The 27,787-nt window shown below is 39.4% G+C and overlaps 2 protein-coding genes across 4 annotated transcripts in view; one reads left to right on the top strand and one right to left on the bottom strand.

Moving 5' to 3' along the window:
- Positions 1 to 27,787, top strand: part of baiap2l2a (BAR/IMD domain containing adaptor protein 2 like 2a) — a 66,376-nt gene that overhangs the window by 18,964 nt on the left and 19,625 nt on the right. For 2 of the 3 annotated variants that reach the window (XM_058048955.1, XM_058048953.1), the window contains exon 3: positions 19,647 to 19,841. The gene's annotated coding sequence lies outside the window, so the exon portion shown is untranslated. Of the gene's footprint in view, positions 1 to 19,594; positions 19,842 to 27,787 lie in introns of those variants that run through there. The other variant, XM_058048954.1, reaches the window with a different exon arrangement.
- On the bottom strand, positions 11,415 to 24,806 carry LOC131103068 (neuronal pentraxin receptor-like). Its single transcript, XM_058048958.1, has 5 exons — positions 24,064 to 24,806; positions 19,538 to 19,820; positions 18,991 to 19,223; positions 16,443 to 16,622; positions 11,415 to 16,309 (listed from the first exon to the last, which is right to left on the bottom strand). Exons 1-5 carry the CDS (start codon positions 24,763 to 24,765, stop codon positions 16,079 to 16,081), a joined length of 1,629 nt encoding a protein of 542 aa, XP_057904941.1. The 5' UTR covers positions 24,766 to 24,806; the 3' UTR covers positions 11,415 to 16,078.

The following is a 27,787-nucleotide window of genomic DNA, read 5'->3' as shown; positions in this document are numbered from 1 at the left end:
CTTATGAGAAGGAATAAAACTCACACACTAGTACAAGTTAACACTATGTATTGTATAACAAGATCAGACAGAATCATTTCACAAAAACACAGGATCCTGGGCTGAGTTTCTCTTCCAATGTCCGCCTGCAACCTCCCGACGATAAGAAGGAAAGTCAGCCCCGATTCTTGCATCCCAGGGCTTTTTGTAGATCTCCTCAGATGGGGTGGAGTTGGGACCAGGATCCCATTCCCGGACCCGATGCTTCCTCCTTCACCCCGTTATCTTTATTGCCTCCTGGGTAAATGATCTTAAATACCTAAGACCCTCCTGGCCTTTTGGTTCTCCCCCAATGACCTCTGAAAAACACAACAAGAACCACAACACAGGATATTGTGCCCTGACATCTGTTAACTGACCCTTTACTGGTACAGGTCACAGCTTGACCTGATACTAATCTACAAAGACAATTATTTAAAAAACTAAATTTGGCTACAATACTGACACTGGTGTTTGACGGGAAACTACACACTCTCAGATATTTGTCTTCGAGCACAGTTCTGCATCGTTTTTGTGTCCTTGTTAGACCCTCCAAGACCACGTGTTTAAGTAAATTTCATCTACCCAAGCGTATTCGTTAATCTCCACTTATGAGAAGGAATAAAACTCACACACTAGTACAAGTTAACACTATGTATTGTATAACAAGATCAGACAGAATCATTTCACAAAAACACAGGATCCTGGGCTGAGTTTCTTTTCCAATGTCCGCCTGCAACCTCCCGACGATAAGAAGGAAAGTCAGCCCCGATTCTTGCATCCCAGGGCTTTTTGTAGATCCCTCAGATGGGGTGGAGTTGGGGGATGTGTGGGGAATGGACCAGGATCCCATTCCCGGACCAAATGCTTCCTCCTTCACCCCGTTATCTTTATTGCCTCCTGGGTAAATGATCTTAAATACCTAAGACCCTCCTAGCCTTTTGGTTCTCCCCCAATGACCTCTGAAAAACACAACAAGAACCACAACACAGGATATTGTGCCCTGACATCTGTTAACTGACCCTTTACTGGTACAGGTCACAGCTTGACCTGATACTAATCTACCCTAGCTCAAAGACAATTATTTAAAAAACTAAATTTGGCTACAATACTGACACTGGTGTTTGACGGGAAACTACACACTCTCAGATATTTGTCTTCTAGCACAGCTGTGTAGCGTTTTTGTGTCCTTGTTAGACCCAGTTTGTGCTGCTCTCTGAACGGAGTAGTTAACAGCATGGTAAGATATTTTAGTTTTAGATTTAGATTTTTAGATGGCTTTTCTAATCATATATTAGCCTTATAAAATGATGAACTTGGATTAGCAGCCATACCAGGAGATTGATGCAGAGGACTGACAGTTGTTGATAGTAGGCCTCTATGCAAAAATGTACATCCTTCTTTGAAAATTGTCTTATTAATATTAATTGTTTGTGAAATGGATAAAAATGTTTGTGAAATGCATGAAAATGTGTTTTTCTTTGGTAAACAAAGAACTTATGAACGATGGTGTACATGACATAAGAATTGACTACAGTAAACCTCGGATATATCGGATTCAATTGTTCCCACTGGTTTTGTCCGATATAAGCGAAATCCGTTATATGCGTATACCGGAAAATGTCCATTTTACGCATATAGCGGATTTATATCCGGTATATGCGTAAATGGGATTTTATCCGTTATAAAAAGGCACTTCCTTGACTATGTTTCCAATGTACCTGGACGCGCAGGCAACGCTGCAAATGACGTCGTATAGCGGCCTGTCACGATTCGGCGAATCGGAGCGCCACGACGCGGCCATGCGATATATGCGAGGGAAATTTCATGGAAATGCATTGGAACGGGACTGGAGATTTTGTCCGAAATAGGCGAAATCCGTTATAAAAAATCTGATATATGCAATGAATTTTTATTGGAAATGCATTACAGAAAAATTGGTTCTTTTTTATCTGTCCTTTGTGAGCGAATTTCCGATATATCCGAGTTCGATATATCCGAGGTTTACTGTACATGCCAAAAAAAAGTCCTCAAGGCAGCCTTTACACCGATACTTGTGTTTTAAGGACAAAAAGCCGCGATTCCCTTGAGCGAGACAACTTTGCACAAGTCAAGTGTAAAAAAGTATAAAGTTTGCCCTTGAGGATTAAACATAAATAAACACGATAAGACCTTCGGCAATAATCTTACTTTTTGATGAATCATTCTAGCTGAAAGGAAATTGAGTTTTAACAGATGGCACAAAAAAAAAAACACTTTGAGAATGTTGGCTGGCTCTGGAACTATTTGGAGGACACGCTGCCGAGATGAATTCATTTGAAATTACACACACACACACACACACACACACACACGATGAATATTCCACAATGCAGCACACATTTTTAGTTTAGCGGCGGGAATAAAAGACTACACTTATCCTTGTCCTGTACTTGAGCATTGGCTTTTTCTTGCAGATTTATAATACACACACGTGCATGCACAAAACTATCCAGGCATGCCTCTTTAGCAATGAATTATTCAAACTCGGGCATATTTAATTCCTCCTTAGCATCACTAAATTGAATTGTAGCAATACATTAGCAATATTAGCAATTGTAATCCATTTAATCACGATATGCTCGCCTTGTCTATGTCTTACAAACAGTGATGTATTTTGTATTTGGGCCACAAAATCTTGTTTAATAACCAGCGCAGCTAGCACTCTAGTTCTTCCAGAATCTGCACCTATTCAGCTGTATTTCTTTGGTCTGTTTTAATGGATGCCCTCCCTTTCGAGACATTGCTAGCAACGTAAACAGAGAAGGACAACTCAAAGGAGGGCACAAAGCTTATCTGGCTTACAGCCACGCCCATATAAGGAAGCCGGAACCTCCGTGACATCACAAAGGGGCAATTTTACCACGCCTTCTGAAACAGAGCGTTTTGAGGCATCCAAACTTCCCAAACTTTGGATTCAACACATTTCAACATTCAATCTCACTCACTCAACACTCAATTTTAGTGGAAGATTTTGTTGAAAATTTTTCCAAAAATTTCATTTAAGGAGTGATGACGTGTACTATTTTTGTCCTAGCCTAAGTAAGTTAGCCTAAGTAAAATTCACACACTTTTGACCAGCGCCATAATCCTACATAAGAAGCTGTGTAACAGATGTAAGGCAATAAAGCAGTTCACATGATTAAGTACAGTAAACCTCGGATATATCGGACTCGGATATATCGGAAATTCGCTCACAACGGACAGATAAAAAAAGAACCAATTTTTCTGTAATGCATTTCCAATAAAAATTCATTGCATATATCGGATTTTTTATAACGGATTTCGCCTATTTCGGACAAAATCTCCAGTCCCGTTCCAATGCATTTCCATGAAATTTCCCTCGCATATATCGGATGGCCGCATCGTGGCGCTCCGATTCGCCGAATCGTGACAGGCCGCTATACGACGTCATTTGCAGCGTTTGCAGCGTTGCCTGCGCGTCCAGGTACATTGGAAACATAGTCAAGGAAGTGCCTTTTTATAACGGATAAAATCCCATTTACGCATATACCGGATATAAATCCGATATATGCTTAAAACGGACATTTTCCGGTATACGCATATAACGGATTTCGCTTATATCGGACAAAACCAGTGGGAACAATTGAATCCAATATATCCGAGGTTTACTGTATTTCCAATTGATTTATGTTATTTAATTTCATTTCATTTTTTTATTATGCCCTTTGTATTGAGTTGTGGACTCCTATAGAGCAGCTACACACAATAACCAGCGCAGAAAGCACTCTAGTTCTTTCAAAATCGGCACTAAATTGAATTATAGCACCACATTTAGCAATATTAGCAATTGTAATCCATTTAATCATGATATGCTTTCCTTGTCTGTGTCTTACAAACAGTGATTTTTATTTGGGCCACAAAATCTTGTTTTCCGTCTAAACTTGTATAATGCATGCCGTGCTGATCCCACAATGCACTGCCATAGCGCTATTGTGACAAAAGGCGGCACACTCATTATTTACCAGAGGTGGGAGAAAGTCGTGTTTCAAGTAAGTCTCAAGGAAAGACGTCCAAGTCGAGTCAAATCTGAAATGTTTCCAATCCTCCATTGTTTGGTGTAATAATAATAATAAAATGCCATTTTAACAGTGTAATACATCATTCCAAATTAACTCCCAGTCGTGTCTTGATGTCAAAGCCAAATTTCCTCACCGTTCCGATAATTTCGAAGAGCCCTATACAAGCCCGAGTATTGTCTGGGTTTTTCTCACATTCTTTCCTAATCCCACATACAGACAGCCCACTCATCTTCTCGTCACCCCCTCCACTCTTTGCACATTCATTTGTCTTCACACCTCGATGTTATTACATTACACGCCGTTCTCTTCTTTTTAAATGGCAAAATTAGTAAAAAAAATGATCAACAGTACAAAGATTAGTGTGTTTTTGTACATGGTGAGTCATTGGTGTAAACAGCTATGCATGAAAACATGATACCATTACATCGATACAGATGTTGCCAGGAAAAGAACAGAGTTTTTCGAAGTGGAGGTAAAAATATGAACGAGATTAAGGAGGCAAATGTCAAGTGGGATTACAAGGAAATAGCTGATCAATCATCCGATAGCAGGCCTGCCTTATAGGCAACGCTTTTGTTGTTTTGTTACAATCTCTACTTTGTATCGATTTATGTGTTACGCGTTAAAAAACTGCACAATGGCACAGTGTACTGCTACTATGACTGGTTGTCCGGTTGTCCAAACTGTGTCCCGGACATGGTGTAGCCACCTTTGTGTTCAAACGTTAACGTGTTTATATATTAAGAGGAAGCAAGAGTGATTCTGGTGTTGACGTGATGAGAGATGAAGCTAATTAATCACTTGATTAATCAGCGATTACTGATTGACTCAGTTGGGCCCACCAGGAACTACGTATGAATGTACTCCAATTTCAGCCTCTCAAATGTGAATTGTTTTTAATTTCCTTAGTCATCCGGACATTTATTTATCTATTTAATTATATCCATTTAATTTTTATATTTATTATATTTATTTTATTTTATATCTATATCTATTTAATTTTTTTAATTGTTTTTATTTATAAAAAAATTTTTTGTCTTTTTTTGTTTTTGACTTTGGTGATGGACATTTATTTATTTATCTATTTATTATATCTATTTAATTTTATGTTATATCTATTTTATTTTTATTTTATATCTATATTTATTTTATTTTTTTATTTTTTTTATTTATTAAATTTTTTAGCCTTTTTTTATTTTTTACTTTGGTGATGGACATTTATTTATCTATTAAATTATATCTATTTATTTTTTATATTTATTATATCTATTTTATTTTTATTTTATATCTATATCTATTTAATTTTTTTAAATTGTTTTTATTTATTAAATTTTTTTAGCCTTTTTATTTTTTACTTTGGTGATGGACATTTATTTATCTATTAAATTATATCTATTTATTTTTTATATTTATTATATCTATTTTATTTTTATTTTATATCTATATCTATTTAATTTTTTTAAATTGTTTTTATTTATTAAATTTTTTTGTGGCTCTCGCTAGAAAAAGCTAGAAAAAGTTTGGACACTCCTGGTCTAGTCCTGAACTAATTATTCGATTAATCCGTTAAAGAAATAATCGTTAGTTGCGCTCACAAAATATGGACACAATTTGGACGTTTTCACTGCAAAGTGTTGCTAGCCGGCTAGCTAGCAACACTAACGGCTAACGGCCATTAAAGTGTCGACTTATTTTCACAGCACGGCACATTTATACTGCTACACAAGCTGTTCACTGACTACTCTTAAAGGGGCGGTAGCATTTGAACGTACTGCAATCATTATATCCTGTTAAGTTACACCTGACTTAACACACTAGTTACATTGTCGTCGGCTAATGGTAGCCATTTGACAAAGTTTAGCTCCTCATGTTAGCTATCATTGAATGTAATGTACGTATACCCGGCTCTGTGGGACTGCTTATGTGTGTGGACGAGGCAACTGTTGTGTTTATTTAATGTAGTTTCACTGTGGAGGGAATCTGTTTTTAGCCTCAGCTTTTATATTGTAGCACTCGGTGTGAAATAACGGTCGGCCATGTTTGAGCGGACGTTGTATTAAAAGCAGGTGGAGTGTGTGTGTGTGTGTGTGTGGGAGGAGGATAAGAGGCAGAGTGGGTGACAAAGATGGGGGAAGATAAAGCGTGTTCCTGTCCAGATGGAGTCTCTGTGGGAATTTTGGACTGTGTGTGTGTGTGTAGAGGGTGAATGTACTATTCTGGTAGAGTACCATTTGGAGGCTGAGTAGGTGGATTACCTACGGAGAAAGTGATGAGTAGTTAAATTGAAGGATTTAAAAAAAAAAAAAAAAATCTATACAATAATGGGACAACATTGTTCTACCCACTTCCACTGGGCTGTTTTACTGTAGAACTGAGTGTTTTCATTGCACAAGCAAGTATAACTGCATTCTAAATATTGCCTTATGTTTTAACTTCCAGTTTTAAGTGATCTGGAATTGTGCTTGTCACTGCCGTACTTCCACATAGTAGAATATCCACATATTTGAAAGATATTTTATGCTATTATAAGTCTTAAAAAAAAGTCCGCACCTCACCCCACTCGGTACTATCTCCAGTTGAAGGTTGAAAGCCCAAATTAGATTATTTCATGGAACCAGCAGATGCCCCCCCCCCCCAAAAAAAAAAAAAAAACACAGCCAAATAAAATCTGAATTAAGTGAAATTAAATGTAATATTTTTACCCTCGTTTTTTTTGCTTTCATCCCAATCTAAGATGAACCGCGATTACAGTAGTTCAATCACAACGTCGCAAACTGTTAGACCATCCGTACCATGGATTAAATGGGATTACATACTGCCCATTCCTAGATGGAACATTATGGATTAGATGGGGGACCAGTAATCCAACAGGGAATATCATCTTTTAGTTGTGTATGTTTTTGACTGCGAAAGAAGATGGTCAGCTCGCTCGTACATTTTTTTTTTTTTTTACTGGACTGGAAAGGTCACAGGTTAAATCCCTGCTGCGGGCTGGCGTCCATTCTACTTTAAAGTAAGCCCACACACACTGCCGCCCTTTGTCATGGTTCAGTTTTTTGCCTTCAAAAACCCCAAAATATAACGGAGACAAGGGAATTGAACTGACGTCACAACAGTGAATTTGCATTTTAATTCCAATCGGTTCCTCTGAGGAATATAGGAAGTGCTGATGTTGACATTGTTATTGGATGGCAGCACAGCAGGAAATGAAAAAAAAAACCTCTAAAAATAAAATAACGCAAACGTCATGTTTATGTTGTCACTGTGAAAAAATACAAAATATATACACTTTACAGTTTATAACAGTAGATTGTGCATTTGTGATTCAAAATGGCGCCGGTATTAGCGTTGGAATAACATTAGCTTGTCATGAAGTCCGTCCATCCATTTTCTTCAACTAATGGTTGCAAGAGTATGCTAGAGCCTATCCCAGGCTGACTTTGCGCCATATATTTGTAGACCAGTGCTTCTCAAATAGTGGGGCGGGCCCCTCAGGGTGGACGTGGAGAACTGTCAGAGGGGCAGGCACGAGAGGCTTTCATTTTAGGTGTACAAATTTATAGTACTCATCGTGTATACGTAGTACTGTAGTACAATTTGCCTTTTGAATACGCTTGTATGCTGGGTTTTGTTGTAGTTTCCTGCTTTCAGTTTCAAGTCTATACAGTACAGATACATGAGCAAATTATATCAGTTTCTCTAATGTGGGTTTCAAAAGGCGGGGGTGGGGGTCTCTAATTAACCGTGCATATTTGGGAATGTGGGAGGAAAGTACCCGGGAAAAAAAAAACAGAGAGTACATGCATATGGCACAAAGAGATACTTGTCATGAAATAAAATTAATAAAACATAATTCCATTCATTTTCTATGCCGCTTATAGTCACCAGGGTCGTGGGTATGCTGGATCCTATCCCAGCTGTCTTCGTTTGGGCGAGAGGCGGGGTGCAAAACAAATTTAAGAGTTTCTAAAAAAATTTTTTTTTTTTTTTTTTTACCTTTATTGACATTCCTCAGTCATTTAATGATAGTTGCACATTACTTACAGACAAAAGTGTCTCTGTATTGTTAGATTTGTGTGTTTGTGTCCCAACAAGTTTTATTTATTTATTTATTTTATTTATTTTATTTATTTTATTTATTTTATTTATTTTATTTATTTTATTTATTTTATTTATTTTATTTATTATACGTTGTGGAACCAGCAGAACTATTTTAAAAAGTGTGACTTTATTTTGAATTTACTTTGAATTTATTTTGCATCCATGCTTGTTTTTTTTTTTTTTTTTTTTTTGCAGTTTGACTTTGCTTTTCTTCTGCACCTTTTTGTATTTTTCTTATTATATTCTTGTCATCCAGATTTTGATGATATCGAGTAAAACGGATACTGATACTTTGGCAAAGCAACTAAAACAAAGAAATGATAAACTAACCATATCAGTGGTCAAAACATCCCCCTAAATACTCATTTTATGCTAAAATATGTAGTTAGATATGCTATTATACACAATAATAATCATAATTAAATGACAAATAGTCATTTCGCTGGCCATTTTTTAAATTAAATTTGATCTCAATTTGTCCAAATCAATACCGGTATCAGCATTTTTCAGTTTTGATCCACCCATCCTTATCGCTTCCCCACTTTCGTCACACTCTGACGCATTTTTGCATTGCCGTCCACCTGCCTCCACTCCACTCCACACGACACACATTTTATAATAAAAAAGTATCGCTGGTGGTGTGACGCATCGTGAGGAGCATCGTGTTCCTCCTCCTCCTCCTCATCATCATCAGCTCGTCTCTAAGCAGGTTCTCACACACAGCAGATTACGGTCGCCATGTAAAAAAAAAAAAAAAAAAAAAGGTTAATAGGGCTTTGAGTCCGTTGAAATCTTATTTGTGTGACTCCTGCCAGCTGACTCTACTAGTCTGGCACGAGCTCGCAACCTCCTGATGGACTTAAGTTCTCAGTCCATTAACTGCCAAAGACCGTTGCAGGAATGGTGATCAGTCTTCTTTTATCCACCCTTAAAAGTCACTCATGGTAATTGGGGATTAAGGGTGGATTAATATGAGCTCGCCGTGACCTCAAGCACCCAGCCAAATTCATCCCAGACTGTTGAAGTAATAAACATTACAGATAAATCAATATTTAAAAAATAACCACGTATGTTCTGCCCTCCATCAAGGTGATTGTGTTGTCAGTGTTTAGTTTTTTTTTAAGCAGGATAACAATTCAAAACAAGTTAGGGAATGGACCAAGGGAAAACCTGTACAATGTCGGTACAGATCTGGATTAAAATACAAATCCAGGACAAATATAAAGATGGCTTTTTCTTTAATTTACCAGTGAATAATCTACAAATCAATCCAAAATTCTGATTCAAGATGCTCATAGACTGGCTCGGTTATCATGTAAATTGGTTATATTATGTGTTATGTTTGTATTAGTCTGAATTGGATTGATGTGATTTTTGATTCAGTTTTTGTAGGTTCCGGTTTCTGTCAGACCTTTTTGAAAAAAACGGTCTTAGTATGGCTTGTATAGATTAAACCAGGGGTCTCAAACACATGGCCCGCAGGACACTAGTTTGAGGCCCCCGCCTTGATATGAAAGTTTAATGTTAGTGTAGCCTGCGCAAGTTTGATATGGATGCTGTATGGTATCATGTACCCGGAAAAAATTATTATGTTTGATTAATGTTCATGTTAAAGATTAAATAACTGTTAATAGTTATCCTCCCTATCCGTGTGGAAGTGGTAAGTTTTTGGGTTTGATATGGATGCTGTATGGTATCATGTACCCAGAAAAAATTATTATGTTTGATTAATGTTCATGTTAAAGGTTAAATAACTGTTAATAGTTATCCTCCCTATCTGTGTGGAAGTGGTAAGTTTTTGGCTTTGATATGGATGCTGTATGGTATCATGTACCCGAAAAAAAATATTACATTTGATTAATGTTCATGTTAAAGGTTAAATAACTGTTAATAGTTATCCTCCCTATCCGTGTGGAAGTGGTAAGTTTTTGGGTTTGATATGGATGCTGTATGGTATCATGTACCCAGGAAAAAATATTATGTTTGATTAATGTTCATGTTAAAGGTTAAATAACTCTTAATAGTTATCCTCCCTATCTGTGTGGAAGTGGTAAGTTTTTGGCTTTGATATGGATGCTGTATGGAATCATGTACCCAGAAAAAAAATATTACATGTGATTAATGTTCATGTTAAAGGTTAAATAACTGTTGATAGTTATCCTCCCTATCTGTGTGGAAGTGGTAAGTTTTTGGCTTTGACATGGATGCTGTATGGTATCATGTACCCAGAAAAAAATTATTACATTTGATTAATGTTCATGTTAAAGGTTAAATAACTGTTAATAGTTATCCTCCCTATCCGTGTGGAAGTGGTAAGTTTTTGGGTTTGATATGGATGCTGTATGGTATCATGTACCCAGAAAAAATTATTACATTTGATTAATGTTCATGTTAAAGGTTAAATAACTGTTAATAGTTATCCTCCCTATCCGTGTGGAAGTGGTAAGTTTTTGGCTATTTAAGTTGAAAGGAAATAACTTGAAGGCTACCGTTTAGGTCGCTAGCTCTCTAGTTTGCGAGTTAGCATGTGTCTCAAGACCCTGCGGTTGCGCAATATGTTGTAAATAAAAAGAGTATAAATGTGACTATAGTCGTGTTTTGTCATGTCTACAGGGCTCTAATAATGCTTTGTTCATTTTAATCTGAAAAAAATAATTTGTCTACCCACCAACTATATGTGGTTTCTTAAGTTTTTATTATTTGCCGTTTTATTATTATTATTATATTTATTTATTTATTACTGATTGATTTTCTTTATTCTTGATTTGTTTATTTATTTTTCCATTACCATTACCAAAATGGAACCCTCTTGAGTGAGACTGACACTCTCATCCGGTCAACCATTGGAATCAGTATACTATAGTGTTTATTTTAAATTCTACCTGAACTATTGGTCTTTTTTTTCTGGTATAAAGTACCATTTTACAAAATGTCAGCATCCATGACCACTGAATAACTCTCATCAGCAAAGATTTGGCGTAATCATACCCTATAAGTGACCCTTTGAGACCCTAAAGATACGTAAATAAAACATGCTAGCTCTACCCAAGCTGTTCCACTCACTCGACCTCATAAACGCTTCGTAGTATATAGTATAGTCTAATTCCTTTCCACCAACGGGATGCCCAGAGTTCCTTTAAATCTCCTTCATAATTAAACACATAGAGTGTCGAGTAGAGTAGAGTAGAGTAGAGTGTAGCGGAGCCAAGGTGGTATATCACAAATTTAAGAGACTTTCTCGATGTGAAAACTAGTTTAATTGTAATAAATTACACAAAACATCAACATGTCACCGACTAAGACACATATATTCAGTATTTATGTACGTAATAATAAGAGAATAGACGAGATACCAGTGCATTAAAAAATATACCAATGCAAACACATTCCAAAATGACTTAACAGGCTTATTCTTCAGTCTCGGACAGTTTAATGCCACAATACTATCAAAACGTCCCCAAAAAGCTGTGACATACGTAAGCTGAATACACATTCTTATCAACATTGCACACTGCAAAGCATCCATAGAGACATTAGGCACATGATGATTTGGCATACATGTTTGTGTTTTTTTTTTTCTATCAAAACACTTCAACATTCTGCAGGGACGAGACACTGACACTGAAACGTGGACAGAATACATTTTCCATTCAAATGACACTTAACTTGTAACGTGTCATACAGAAGTATATTTGTATCTGCTGCTGACAGGCGCTGTTTTAGAAACGCTGTCACATTGCACAACAACTCCAGATTGATATTTCACATCATTCTGGAAAGATTTTCAACGCAGCAAGATCTGCTGTGAACAGGCGGAGGCTTATTTATGGAATGTAGGAAGAGAAGTGACGGAATGCTGTCAGCTTATCACGCCGCATCTGATACAGTGCCCTCCAGAGGTTCACCATTTAGAGGTGAAAACAACGATAAAACCAGAGAGCTTTAGCATAGCCCACACACAGACCCAAATACTTTAATTTAGAGGTGAAAACATGAAAGCCAGAGAGCTGTAGTGTAGACAGCACATACACCCAAAGGCGTGCCTTTAGAGGTGAAAACAACATGAAAGCCAGAGAGCTGTAGCATAGACGAGACGGCAAATAGACCCATAGACGTGCGTTTAGAGGTGAAAACAACATGAAAGCCAGACAGCTGTAGCATAAACCCAAAGATGTGCCTTTAGAGGTGAAATCAACATGAAATCCAGACAGCTGTAGCATAGACTAGACAGCACATAGACCCAAAGACGTGCACTTAGAGGTGAAAACAACATGAAAGCCAGAGAGTTGTAGCATAGACAGAACATACACCCAAAGACGTGCACTTAGAGGTGAAAACAACATGAAAGCCAGACAGCTGTAGCATAGACACCACATAGACACAAAGATGTGCATTTAGAGGTGAAAACAACATGAAAGCCAGACAGCTGTAGCATAGACAGCACAAAGACCCAAAGATGTGCATTTAGAGGTGAAAACAACATGAAATCCAGACAGCTGTAGCATAGACTAGACAGCACATAGACCCAAAGACGTGCACTTAGAGGTGAAAACAACATGAAAGCCAGACAGCTGTAGCATAGACGCCACATAGACACAAAGATGTGCCTTTAGAGGTTAAAACAACATGAAAGCCAGAGAGTTGTAGCATAGACAGAACATACACCCAAAGACGTGCACTTAGAGATGAAAACAACATGAAAGCCAGAGAGTTGTACCATAGACAGAACATAGACCCAAAGATGTGCATTTAGAGGTGAAAAAAACATGAAAGCCAGACAGCTGTAGTATAGACTAGACAGCACATAGACCCAAAGACGTGCATTTAGAGGTGAAAACAACATGAAAGCCAGACAGCTGTAGTATAGACACCACATAGACCCAAAGATGTGCATTTAGAGGTGAAAACAACATGAAAGCCAGACAGCTGTAGCATAGACAGCACATACACCCAAAGACGTGCATTTAGAGGTGAAAACAACATGAAAGCTAGAGAGTTCTACTCAAGCACAACCTATCCTATCCTACCAAACTAAATCTATCTTCTAATTGTGATCCAAATGTAAATACCTGGAAATGAAAATCTCAACCTCAGTGTTGCAATACTTCTGGAAGGCACTGCATATTATTTCATTACTGAGTTTTTGTATTGTATTGTATTGTATTGTATGTATTTGTATTTTTTCCACTTGTATTGACAGAGTATGTCAACAGTTCATTTATGGTGCAACATTTGCAAGAGGTCTGAGTTCTTTCCGAGGATGTCTCATCTTTATGCTGCAATGACCCATATCCCAACTAGGCCGCTTGGGAGCAAGACTCTGAATTGTGTCACTTGAGCGATGTACTGTAAATACGCAAGAGCACGACCCACGGTGTGAATAACAGGGTTCTTGTGGACGCCCACTTGTGCTAGGGAGCACAAACCAGACTTTTGTGGAAAAAAACAAAAAAACAGAACATGACCATTAGTTCATTTGAAGCAATCTACAGAGCCGGAATCCACCAAATAAAATAAAATGTCCTTATTTGTGATGTTTATGATAAACATATCACACAAGACAAGACATGTGTGAATACAACGTGCAGCTCTGAATGTTCTCAGAATAGTCCTTTCTTTTTCCTGCCGTTCATCATCTCCTTGTTCCTACCCGTTCCTGGAACATTTTGCATCATCTTACCTTGAGTGTCGAGTGACGGAGCCGTTAATTAACTCGCTTTAACCCCAGTGAATTCATACTAGCTTGAATGTCTCGGAACATTCATGTGTATCTCTTGTTGGTCGTGATGTACTTCAAGCCAGCGAGTAGCATATGACAGGTAGCTGGTAAATGGCTCAGTTGTTAGTGAACAGTACGTCACGTGTTACATTGAGATTGCTGGTTTTTAAATCCCAAAAAACTGTAGTTTTTTTTTTTTTCCAGGTAGTTTCGACAACCTGTTTTGTACAACATAGTTTTCTGGCATTGCATCATTCATTTTCGACTGTTTATCCTCGCGAGGGTCACGGGGGGTGCTGGAGTCTATCCCAACTGTCTGGTACACCCTGGACTGGTGGCCAGCCAATCACAGGGCACATATAGACAAACAACCATTCACACTCACATTCATAGCTATGGACAATTTTGAGTCGCTAATTAACCTAGCATGTTTTTAGAATGTGGGAGAAAAACGGAGTACCCGGAGAAAACCCGGGGAGAACATGCAAACTCCAGACAGAGTTGGCCGAGGGCGGGATTGAACTCGGGTCTAAAAAAAAACCTTATTTTAATTGGTCATACCAACTACTGACATTTTTCAGTTAGAATATGACAACGAAAATATTCCGTTTATTGAAATTGAATCCTCATTCCTTTCATTTTCTACCGCTTATCCTCACGAGGGGGTGCTGGAGCCTATCCCAGCTGTCTTTTGGCGAGAGGCGGGGTACACCTTGGACTGGTGGCCAGCCAATCACAGGGCACATATAGACAAACAACCATTCACACTCACATTCATACCTATGGACAATTTGGAGTCGCTAATTAACCTAGCATGTTTTTGGAATGTGGGAGGAAACACGGAAAAAGCCCACGCATGAACGGGGAGAACATGCAAACTCCACACACAGTTAGCCGATTGTGGAATTGAACTTGGGTCTAAAAAAAAAAAAATGTTTTTAAATGTTATTTTTATTGGTCATACCAACTACGGACATTTTTCAATTGGAACAACCCAAAATATGACGACCAAAATATTCAGTTTATTTCATTTTCTACCGCTTATCCTCACGAGGGTTGCGGGGGGTGCTGGAGCCTATCCCAGCAGTCTTCTTCGGGCGAGAGGCGGGGGTACACCCTGGACTGGTGGCCAGCCAATCACAGGGCACATATAGACAAACAACCATTCACACTCACATTCATACCTATGGACAATTTGGAGTCGCTAATTAACCTAGCATGTTTTTGGAATGTGGGAGGAAACACGGAAAAAGCCCACGCATGAACGGGGAGAACATGCAAACTCCACACACAGTTAGCCGATTGTGGAATTGAACTTGGGTCTAAAAAAAAAAAAATGTTTTTAAATGTTATTTTTATTGGTCATACCAACTACGGACATTTTTCAATTGGAACAACCCAAAATATGACGACCAAAATATTCAGTTTATTTCATTTTCTACCGCTTATCCTCACGAGGGTTGCGGGGGGTGCTGGAGCCTATCCCAGCAGTCTTCTTCGGGCGAGAGGCGGGGGTACACCCTGGACTGGTGGCCAGCCAATCACAGGGCACATATAGACAAACAACCATTCACACTCACATTCATACCTATGGACAATTTGGAGTCGCTAATTAACCTAGCATGTTTTTGGAATGTGTGGGAGGAAACCGGAGTACCCGGAGAAAACCCGGGGAGAACATGCAAACTCCACACAGAGACGGAGGGTGGAATTGAATCCGTATCTCCTAGCTTTGAGGTCTGCGCGCTAACCACACAAACGGCGTGCAACTTGGCATTGCATCAGCAATATCGAAATACACAATATGGAGTAAAATATGCGGACGCGTGATCCATTCAATCCATTTTCGATTTTCGGGCACAACAGGGGGTTGCAGCCCAGATAGAGCATTGCAATGTGTGACGGTAATCGTTGCAAAAGGAGAGAAACCAATTTTTTGTCACCGTAGGTGTTCACTACAGGATGTGAACAATGTTGTTGTCGCTAACATTGTTGTGTCCGTACAGCAAAACTGCAAAGTCTACTCATGCCACATAGACTAGCTTAGAAAGATTTGTAGTACCCATACTGGGCAGATGGGAGACCAACTTTTTTTTTTTTTTAGTGTGGAACTTTCCGTTTCCCCTGCTCTCCCTCCTTTTCTCAAATTCTCCATCTGTCACTTTGCACTCCGGCTGTGTTTACTACAAGGCTCCCCCGGGTACTTGGTGGCGCCGCCATAAACCTCCATTCCACGCTCCGTCCAAGGAACCACGCGGCCCTGGGGTACCATCCCACACCGAGCCAAGCTGGCCACCTGGTTAGCCGACAGGACTCGATCCCAAAGACCCATCTGAGATAACTCCCCGACCAAAGCTTGAGTTGAGTCAAAGCCTCCACCAAGGGAATCCTGAGGGAGAAAAATGGAGCTTTTAGATGCGGAATTCTGAAAGTCGATGACCCAAAAACTAAATCTAGTCAAGAGCGCCGATCCCTACGACATCCATTATACACTCGGCGTCTTTACGTATTTACGTATTTACCTGCTCTTGACCGAGTATCAACACGCCTCCTGGTCTAATGTCATGACCAGCTGCCAGTCCAAGACCTTCTCCCCGAAGCTTCCCCCCTTGGTAGGCCTGCCAGTCTCCTCCTTTCTGACTCCACGTCACGCAGATGTGCTGCCAACTGCCTCTGGAGAGGTTCAGAGGCAACCGTGCCACCTAAGAACACCACAAAAGAACCCAGATAGGCATTTTCCTTGACATATTAGTTATTATGTCTCCAGTGACTGTGCTGCCTTCAAGGCCACACTTTTCACTCCGGGCATTTTTAGGATAATTGGTTCATTAAATATACATCAAAAACTCCAAGACAGACAATGAGCTATTTTAGTTTTCCTTATTGGTATTTAATTGGATATGGCGTTCCTAAGTGTATTTTCCGGACTATAAGTCGCACTTTTTTTCATAGGTTGGCAGTTCCTGCGACTTATACTCCAGAGCGACTTATAAATGAAAAAAGTGTTTATGTTACATAAACACTGGACACTTTTTCTGTTCATGTTTATTTTTTTTGTGGAGTTGAATAAGCATTGTGTTAGCATAGCTTACACCTATTAGCATGTTCTCGATTCTTTTATTATTGTTAGAACTTGCCTTCCAAGAGGACGTAATGTCTGTTTTGGTCAAGTAGTTTGGAAAATAAATTAGCCGCAAAAAATGCAACTTATACTCCAGTGCGACTTATATATGTTTTTTTTTTCTACCTAGTTATGCATTTTTGGTCTTGTGTGTCTCATACTCCGGAGCGACTTATATATGTTTTTTTCTACCTAGTTATGCATTTTTGGCCTTGTGCGACTTATACTCTGGAACGACTTATATATGTTTTTTTTTCTACCTAATTATGCATTTTTGGCCTTGTGCGACTTGTACTCCGGAGCGACTTATATATGTTTTTTTCTACCTAATAATGCATTTTTGGCCTTGTGCGACTTATACTCCGGAGCGACTTATATATGTTTTTTTCTACCTAATTATGCATTTTTGGCCTTGTGCGACTTATACTCCGGAGCGACTTATATATGTTTTTTTCTACCTAATTATGCATTTTTGGCCTTGTGCGACTTATACTCCGGAGCGACTTATATATGTTTTTTTTCTACCAAATTATGCATTTTTGGCCTTGTGTGACTTATACTCCGGAGCGACTTATATATGTTTTTTTCTACCTAATTATGCATTTTTGGCCTTGTGCGACTTATATATGTTTTTTTCTACCTAATTATGCATTTTTGGCCTTGTGCGACTTATATATGTTTTTCTCTACCTAATTATGCATTTTTGGCCTTGTGCGACTTATATGTTTTTTTTCTACCTAATTATGCATTTTTGGCCTTGTGCGACTTATACTCCGGAGCGACTTATATATGTTTTTTTTCCACCTAATTATGCAGTTTTGGCCTTGTGTGACTTATACTCTGGAGCGACTTATATATGTATTTTTTGTACCTAATTATTTATTTTTGGCCTTGTGCGACTTATATATGTTTTTTCTACCTAATTGTGCATTTTTGGCCTTGTGCGACTTATACTCCGGAACGACTTATATATGTTTTTTTCTACCTAATTATGCATTTTTGGCCTTGTGCGACTTATACTCTGGAGCTACTTATATATGTTTTTTTCTACCTAATTATGCATTTTTGGCCTTGTGCGACTTATACTCCAGTGCGACTTATATATGTTTTTTTTCTACCTAATTATGCATTTTTGGCCTTGTGCGACTTATACTCCGGAGCGACTTATATATGTTTTTTTCTACCTAATTATGCATTTTTGGCCTTGTGCGACTTATACTCCAGTGCGACTTATATATGTTTTTTTTCTACCTAATTATGCATTTTTGGCCTTGTGTGACTTATACTCCGGAGCGACTTATATATGTTTTTTTCTACCTAATTATGCAATTTTGGCCTTGTGCGACTTATACTCCGGAGCGACTTATATATGTTTTTTTTCTACATAATTATGCATTTTTGGCCGTGTGCGACTTATACTCCGGAGCGACTTATATATGTTTTTTTCTACCTAATTATGCATTTTTGGCCTTGTGCGACTTATACTCCGGAGCGACTTATATATGTTTTTTTCTACCTAATTATGCATTTTTGGCCTTGTGCGACTTATATATGTTTTTTTCCTACCTAATTATGCATTTTTGGCCTTGTGCGACTTATATATGTTTTTCTCTACCTAATTATGCATTTTTGGCCTTGTGCGACTTATATATGTTTTTTTCTACCTAATTATGCATTTTTGGCCTTGTGCGACTTATACTCCGGAGCGACTTATATATGTTTTTTTTCCACCTAATTATGCAGTTTTGGCCTTGTGTGACTTATACTCTGGAGCGACTTATATATGTATTTTTTGTACCTAATTATTTATTTTTGGCCTTGTGCGACTTATATATGTTTTTTCTACCTAATTATGCATTTTTGGCTTTGTGCGACTTATACTCCGGAGCGACTTATATATGTTTTTTTCTACCTAATTATGCATTTTTGGCCTTGTGACCGTATCGCACCTTGTCGTTGATGAGCATCTCCATGGGCGTGTGCATGCCTTGCAGCAGCAGCAGTTCATTGGGTTGCTCGGGAACCGCGTAGGACAGGGGCGTCCCGATGCCTGCTTCCGTCGGTCGGAGCCACAGGCAGATGGTGAAGGCCAATAATTTTGGGATCGACTGTTTCACCGCGGCATACATGTAGTTTGTACGGGACGGGAACGACAGTCTGAAGCCCTCCGGGAAGGAATTAGCTGAGATTGACGAGAAAATGAAAAGAAGGAAGAAACAACAGGAAGTTAGAGGTATTTACAGATATTTCAAGGAAGTAGGGGCAAAAAGGATCAAATGTTTTCTCTTTCTTTATTCCGAACATCTACTGCTTTTCTAAGCATGATATGCATTTGATAGTCTTTCTGATCTGTTTAGCATGACATCATTTATTTATCACAGAGAAACCCACTCGCTTGCTTAGACGATAACAGTATCCAATCATTTAACATACACAACACCAACGCTCTGTTATCTATTCCCGCTCTCTATTATTATTATTATTATTATTATTTACCTTCCTCCAGTCCTGATAGCCGATGCTGGAGATCACTGATGCCACGGTCCATTTCCTGTCTGTGTCGTTCACTTTCCAGCCTCAAGGCTTTTCTCTCTTTCTCCAACAGTTCCACCTTCCTTTCAAGCTCCCCTTCCAAGTCCTCCATCCTCCAGGGCCTGTCTGTGCCAGAGTTGTGCCCGGGATCAAATGGCCTCTCCGGGCCGACAGACTTGCCTCCATTCTCCAGCACTGCTGAGGTGTTGATGTCAGTCTGGTTGTGAGGAAACAGGTTGATGTCCGCCTACATTGGAGAACAGCAAAGGTACATTTTAAATGTTTTTTTTTTTATTCGGTACTACTAATGGATTTAACAAAAAGGTAGCAACATCCGGCTTTTAGCCACGTTTGGTACAGTCCCGTTTTAGTCGACACTAATCAGGCTTGGGTTTCCACCCCTTTCTACCGTGATTTGTCCTCTTCCACTACGATCAGTACTCCGGTGAAGGTACTGGGATTCATATAAATGACGAATAAAAGGGATTAATTTATTGACGTCAGTTTTACCTGGTTGACGACTAGGAAGCAGAAAGGGACCAACACCACCTTGGCGTTTTTTTTAAACCACCTGCTTGTTTTGCCATGAGTTATTTAATGAATTCTTCTTCTTTATCATGTTGCTGGGACACATTCCGCAGCCGTGATCAAGAACAAAAGTAGAGACTTGTGGTGTAACTGTGTTAGTTAGCAAAGATGTTATAGACCGGAAACGGCGCTTTTCATGCTAATGAGCTGCTAACAAAGACGTTTACGTTTACACAGTTGGACTACGCAGTGTATTAACATAGCTGTACATCAGGGGTCTTAAACTCAATTTACCTGGGGGCCACAGGAGCTAGGGTCTGGGCCGCATCAGGTTTTCCAAAAAAAAAACAAACGCATTTATTATTAAAAACAGAAAAATATGTTTTGGTCCGATTTTCTACAATAAAAGCTCTGATAAAACATTCCACTGTTCTCAAATATCTTAATTTTTATTTTTCTGCACAAAATAAGATGAAAAATAAACAAATCAAGAATAAAGAAAATCAGTAGACAAATTATTTTTTTTCAGATTAAAATGAACAAAGCATTATTAGAGCCCTGTAGACATGACAAAACACGACTATAGTCACATTTATACTTTTTTTTATTTACAACATATTGCGCAACTGCAGGGTCTTGAGACACATGCTAACTCGCAAACTAGAGAGCTAGCGACCTAAACGGTAGCCTTCAAGTTATTTCCTTTCAACTTAAATAGGCCAAAAACTTACCACTTCCACACGGATAGGGAGGATAACTATTAACAGTTATTTAATCTTTAACATGAACATTAATCAAACGTAATAATTTTTTTCTGAGTACATGATACCATACATCATCCATATCAAACCCAAAAACTTACCACTTCCACATGGATAGGGAGGATAACTATTAACAGTTATTTAACCTTTAACATGAACATGAATCAAACGTAATAATTTTTTTCTGGGTACATGATACCATACAGCATCCATATCAAACCCAAAAACTTACCACTTCCACACGGATAGGGAGGATAACTATTAACAGTTATTTAACCTTTAACATGAACATTAATCAAACGTAATAATTTTTTTACTGGGTACATGATACCATACAGCATCCATATCAAACCCAAAAACTTACCACTTCCACACGGATAGGGAGGATAACTATTAACAGTTATTTAAGCTTTAACATGAACATTAATCAAACGTAATAATTTTTTTACTGGGTACATGATACCATACAGCATCCATATCAAACCCAAAAACTTACCACTTCCACACGGATAGGGAGGATAACTATTAACAGTTATTTAACCTTTAACATGAACATTAATCAAACGTAATAATTTTTTTACTGGGTACATGATACCATACAGCATCCATATCAAACCCAAAAACTTACCACTTCCACACGGATAGGGAGGATAACTATTAACAGTTATTTAACCTTTAACATGAACATTAATCAAACGTAATAATTTTTTTACTGGGTACATGATACCATACAGCATCCATATCAAACCCAAAAACTTACCACTTCCACACGGATAGGGAGGATAACTATTAACAGTTATTTAACCTTTAACATGAACATTAATCAAACTTAATAATTTTTTACTGGGTACATGATACCATACAGCATCCATATCAAACCCAAAAACTTACCACTTCCACACGGATAGGGAGGATAACTATTAACAGTTATTTAACCTTTAACATGAACATTAAATCAAACGTAATAATTTTTTTCTGGGTACATGATACCATACAGCATCCATATCAAACTTGCGCGGGGCCGCACTAACATTAAACTTTCATATCAAGGCGGGGGCCTCAAACTCGTGTCCTGCGGGCCACGTGTTTGAGACCCCTGCTGTACATTAACCACCACGGAATGTTTCGCACCAATCTCAAGGTACTACACCACCGCTCTTACCACAAAGTTACAATTTCAGAGTTCCAATCTTCCTGTTTGAAAGCACACGTGGGACAAGGTTGACACATTCGGATGGACTTGTCAATCAAACATCACTCCATTATTATGAAGAATTACAACTGAAGTGATTTCTCTCGACTCCAGACTCACACGGCATATTTTGCCGAGCACATTTCTATTTGCACAGCAGAGACCTACAGAGACGGCTTTGGAATCGATACAGAAAATCCCAGTGTGTACTCTTACTGCTTACATGTGTTGCATAAGATGACGCAAAGGTAGAAGAAGTATTGGAGAATTGATTCACTTCCCATCAGGACAAGAATTATATAAGAAGGCATCCATGTTAGCGTTCACATGTTTGTTCCGGACATTTCCAGACAATATTACTTATTGATTTTAGGTGTAAATTCCAGTGTCGTTTTTTTTTTTAGCACTTCTGTAACCAGATTGCATCTTCTCCCATATTTGCTGCAAATCACACCAAGCATCAATATTGTTTACAAAGGTTGACGTTTAAATTGAAATAGCTTAAAGCCGCTTTCTTTTGTGTTGAAAATATACAACATGAATATTTCCCGATGTAGCTCGCTCTGATCACACGCCGTCCTGTGGGTCTTTGGCTCTTTCTTACATACGATATTTCATTTCTACGACTGAGCCCGAGGTTGAGCTTGAGGCAGGGTATTTGTTTACACATGTTGAGTTTTTCCCTACGGGGAAAAGAAGTCATTACTGTTGCATTTTTTTTTTTTTTTTGTCTGATCCATAAATGCATGAGCGTTTGTGCGGCTAAATGTTACAACACCTTTCATTGTAGTTCTGCGGTTTTATAAATGAAATATTTTTTTTGCCACAAACACAAACCTAGGAGGAAATTGTCCCGATAAACAAGAATGGGCTGCCATATTAGATCTATGCTGTTATATATTTGCACAATAATCCATTCAGATTTGTCTGTCTTGCAAATTAAAGCACACACAATCTGGTTTAAACACCCCCTGCGCTGCGAGACCAAGCACCTACTGTTGGGAAACGTGACCGGGATATTGAGAGAAACATGCTAGCTTGTCATAGAAACACTGAAGCAGCATCATAAATAACGTTGAGAATAAGTCAAAAATAACAAATGGCCACACAAGCGTCGTTACATTGAATGAGTGAATCTGCGCCCCAATAAATATCCACTCGGCAAACTCGTACATTATGAATGGAGCCAAAAAACGAGGATATACGTCTTCGGAATCTGGTCACATGAGAGTATGTTTCATGTTACTCTGCACTCTACACTCTACCCCCCCCTCTTTTTTTTCTCCTCTGGCTGCTGGTGTTCTCTTTTCTCCCCTCTCATCCGCTACTTTATCATACTCCCCCTTTTTTCTGTCGTTTCTCTCTCCCAGGCCTTTCTCTACATCCCTCCTTTTTTTTTTTTTTCAAAATGAAATTGCAATCTGCTTTCTTGGCACAGTGGCTTAACAGGAACGCGGTATCTGCCAAACAGTCCACTGCTGTAAATAAATAAACCAGGGAGGATTACTATCATTACACATATCACTAAATATAAATATCTATGGGCCTTTGCGTCCAATAGGATGAAGGCAGGGTGATTGTTGTTTTTTTTTTTTTTTTTTTTTTTTTTTAGACACCCCCCCCCCCTCCTTAACTCACCCCCACTCCCTCTATCTAATGAATGACTTGATTCTTGGTGTTTTTTCTGCTTCCATTGACAAAGGCCCACTTGTTCCTTGTGTCTTCCTTTAAGACCAGCATCAAGGGACAAGTCCAGTTTTTGTAATAATCTGTAATAATCCCAAATGATTTATTATTTAAGCATGAGCAAACATAAACAGTCAATCAATGTGACCGAGGTTTAATAATAACAATACAGCGCTCTTTAAAATGATGCCATGCAGGCACTCCAGGACTGCTCCTGGGATTCATTACGCCTCTGCAGTGTAGTGTAGTAGTGTGCAAATGGGGGGGGGGGGGGGGGGGGGGGGTTCGGGGGGGGGGGGGTGATGATTTCTTCCACCACATACCTCCAGCCGCTCTATGCGGTCTTTGAGCTGACTGATTGCCCGCTCCAGCTCATCCACAGCCCGAACCGTGAGCATGTGCTCAGTTGCGAGCGCCGGGCTGTCCCGCACCATCACCCGTTCCAGTTGAGCCCCCTCCGCCGGGCTTCTTCCTCCCCATATGCCCACAGCGCCCCCGCGTCTGTCGGCGACGCCACCGCGACCCTTCAGCCCCTTCTCGCACTCGGATAGTTTCCCCGTGAGCTCCCTGATGGTCCGCTGGTCCGTTTGTATTTGCTCCCTTTGCTGCACGACGGTCTGCCGGAGGTCGTCGGCAGTTGTGCGGAGATACCCCCAGTCCTCGCCGGCGTACAGCGACGGGTCGTCCGCTTGTTGCTGAAAGTTTTTCGGGTTGCACTCTCCAGCCGGGATCGGCGTGCATATCAGCCGACTGACCGCCGGGTCGTGCCCGGTGAGTCCGGTGACCCCGTCCACTCCGCCGAGTCCGACGTTGAACGTCGGCGCCTCGGATTCGGGTACTTCAGAACCGTGGAGAGCTCCCAAAGAGCCAGCCCTCGCCGCCGAGCCTCTGCTAGCCGGGGGCTGCGTCGCGCCGGCCGAGTACACGGAGCGGTTGTCGGCTGCCGGTTGCTGCCGCGCCGCCTTGGTCGTGCCGGTGTGGACGGCCGCGATGATGCAGATAACGGCGCCGATGAAGGCCACCATGCCGGCGGCCAAGATGATCACAATGAACTTCAGCTTGGCGGCGGGGACGGTCGACAATTAGAAAAATCCAATCATAACAAGACGCCACAGGGAAAAAAAAAAGTTCGAGCCCAAAAGCAGCAAAATCATCGACTTGGTGCGTTTTGAGGGGTACAACTCGAAGCAAAAACAATCCGGTTCACTTTTTTCTATCTAAAAGCAGGGGAAGGAGCATCAGAGCGCCTCAATGGAGTTATCATGGAGTCGACAAAGCATCTGAGCTTAGTGTTGTTTTACACCTCCTCCGTGCATGTGCACAACGCGCATGTCCTCACTATTCAAACTGCAGCGTGGTGAAAGCAAGGCATGGGGGGGGGGGGGGGTCATTTTGTGATCAGTATCATAGTTGACTTGAAAATATATCCATTCATTAGATGCCATATAATGCAACATCAACACTATTTTATTGGTAATGGTAATGGTTTCATTTCAGTTGAGCATGCATCAGATTACAATTGAATGCATCCCATAATAAGTTCCCAGTTCCACATGTCCAAAAGGAGTAGGAAGAAACAAAGCTTATTAAATCCTACCCCTCCATCTGGTACTTTTATAATCAGTAACTGTTACATTTGTTCACTTCCTGCTTTCCTAATATAGTTTAGTTTTTTTTTATTTTTATTTTTATTTTTATTTTTATTTTTATTTTTATTTTTATTTTTATTTTTATTTTTATTTTTATTTTTATTTTTATTTTTATTTTTATTTTTATTTTTATTTTTATTTTTATTTTTATTTTTATTTTTATTAATTTTCTACCGCTTATCCTCACGAGGTTCATGGGGGGTGCTGGAGCCTATCCCAGCTGTCTTCAGAGCGAGAGGCGGGGTACACCCTGGACTGGTGGCCAGCCAATCACAGGGCACATATAGACAAACAACCATTCACACTCACATTCATACCTATGGACAATTTGAAGTCGCTAATTAACCTAGCATGTTTTTGGAATGTGGGAGGAAATCGGAGTACCCGGAGAAAACCCACGCATGCACGGGGAGAACATGCAAACTCCACACAGAGATGACCGAGGGTGGGGAAAGACGAAATAAGAAGCCAAAAAGTTACCACTTCCACACAAAATAGGAGGGGAGAACTCATTCATTCATTCATTTTCTACCGCTTATCCTCACGAGGGTCGCGGGGGGTGCTGTCTTCGGGCGAGAGGCGGGGTAGACAAACAACCATTCACACTCACATTCATACCTATGGACAATTTGGAGTCGCTAATTAACCTAGCATGTTTTTGGAATGTGGGAGGAAACCGGAGTACCCGGAGAAAACCCACGCATGCACGGGGAGAACATGCAAACTCCACACAGAGATGCCCGAGGGTGGAATTGAACCTGGGTCTCCTAGCTGTGAGATCAGCACGCTAACCACTCGACCACCATGCAGCCCTTCACAAAGGGGGTGCTGGAGAAAAATCATCTGATTTTTTTTCCCCCTATCATGATTGCCCAATGGCTTGTTCCTTAACAGAATGAGTGGGGCACAATCATTTTTGCCCCGAATCCCAAAGACCGATAGCATAACCCACTTTCACACACTTTTAAAAAAAAACATTTACAGTCTACATTAACCATGAATGCATGTGAAGTGGCTTCGCGGTCTAGGTATTCAAACCTTTGGTCCTTTGGTAACAGGCCGCATTCTTACCCGCACGGTCGTGACTTATTTTGCTCCAGTAATGTTTTTACTGCAAGTCCCATCAGCAATATCCCCCTCAGCATGGAGTTATAATCATTTATCACTCAGCAGCATATTACCGACATATATATACGGTAATGTGATACGTCCATGGCTATAAGTCAGTCTCAAGGTTCCCTGTGGGGCTCGTTCGTCCACAGCAACACAGATGACAGAATGATGACCCCAGTGGTGGCTGGTGGGTGTCTGTGCGTGTTGCACGATTCCGACCCGGTGCTATTAGCGAGGGTCATTAAATCACGCTGACACAGCCAAGTGCTAATACATGTTAATCTTAGTTCCCAAACACACACATACACACACACACACACACACACACGCTATTACCAAGAAAAAAAATACATGCTTGTGTGCGTTTGCATGACAGCTGGAAACACGAAAAAAGACGATGAGAAATGAAGTTGCTTTCGCATAAATGAGTAATTGATGTTGAACTTCAGAAGGGATTTGAGCAAGGATGTCTCAAAGTTGCGTGCGCTGAGTTCTAATATGAAAGAGGGGGGGGGGGGGTGGTGTCTAGGCAGAAAATAGCTTGTTCCTATCACAGGAACACGAGAATAGTAAAGGAGATGACTAAGTACTCCATTAGAGACGGAGGAGTACAGCTCCTCTCTTTTTCTACTGTGTTTTTGGAGTAGATACAAAACTGGTGGTCTTTTACTGCGTTGTTGTTTGCCCCACGCTCAAAGCCGCAATGCTTGCAGTAATGTTTGCAACTTTTTTTTTTTTTGCTTTTTTGCAACTTTTAATGATTAGTTTCACTGTGGAAGTAATTATTTAACCGGCATTTTAGACTCCACGTCACCAATGTCATTTTTAAATAGTCAGTACAGTAATGGTAATGGTTTAATTTCTTATTATTAATTATTTAATAATTATTTAAATTATTAAATTATTATAAATTATTAATTATTTAAATTCTTATTATTAATTATTATTATTATTTCTTATGGTTTATTTTTATTTTTTATTTATTTTTTTTTATTTTTTATTTTTATTTTTATTTTTATTTTTATTTTTATTTTTATTTTTATTTTTATTTTTATTTTTATTTTTATTTTTATTTTTATTTTTATTTTTATTTTTATTTTTATTTTTATTTTTATTTTTATTTTTATTTTTATTAATTTTCTACCGCTTATCCTCACGAGGTTCATGGGGGGTGCTGGAGCCTATCCCAGCTGTCTTCAGAGCGAGAGGCGGGGTACACCCTGGACTGGTGGCCAGCCAATCACAGGGCACATATAGACAAACAACCATTCACACTCACATTCAT

The sequence above is a fragment of the Doryrhamphus excisus genome, chromosome 15 (genome assembly GCF_030265055.1).
Source record: "Doryrhamphus excisus isolate RoL2022-K1 chromosome 15, RoL_Dexc_1.0, whole genome shotgun sequence".
Lineage (NCBI taxonomy): Eukaryota > Metazoa > Chordata > Actinopteri > Syngnathiformes > Syngnathidae > Doryrhamphus > Doryrhamphus excisus.
Note: the sequence above shows the minus strand (reverse complement) of the source record. Positions and strands in the feature narration are given on the sequence as shown.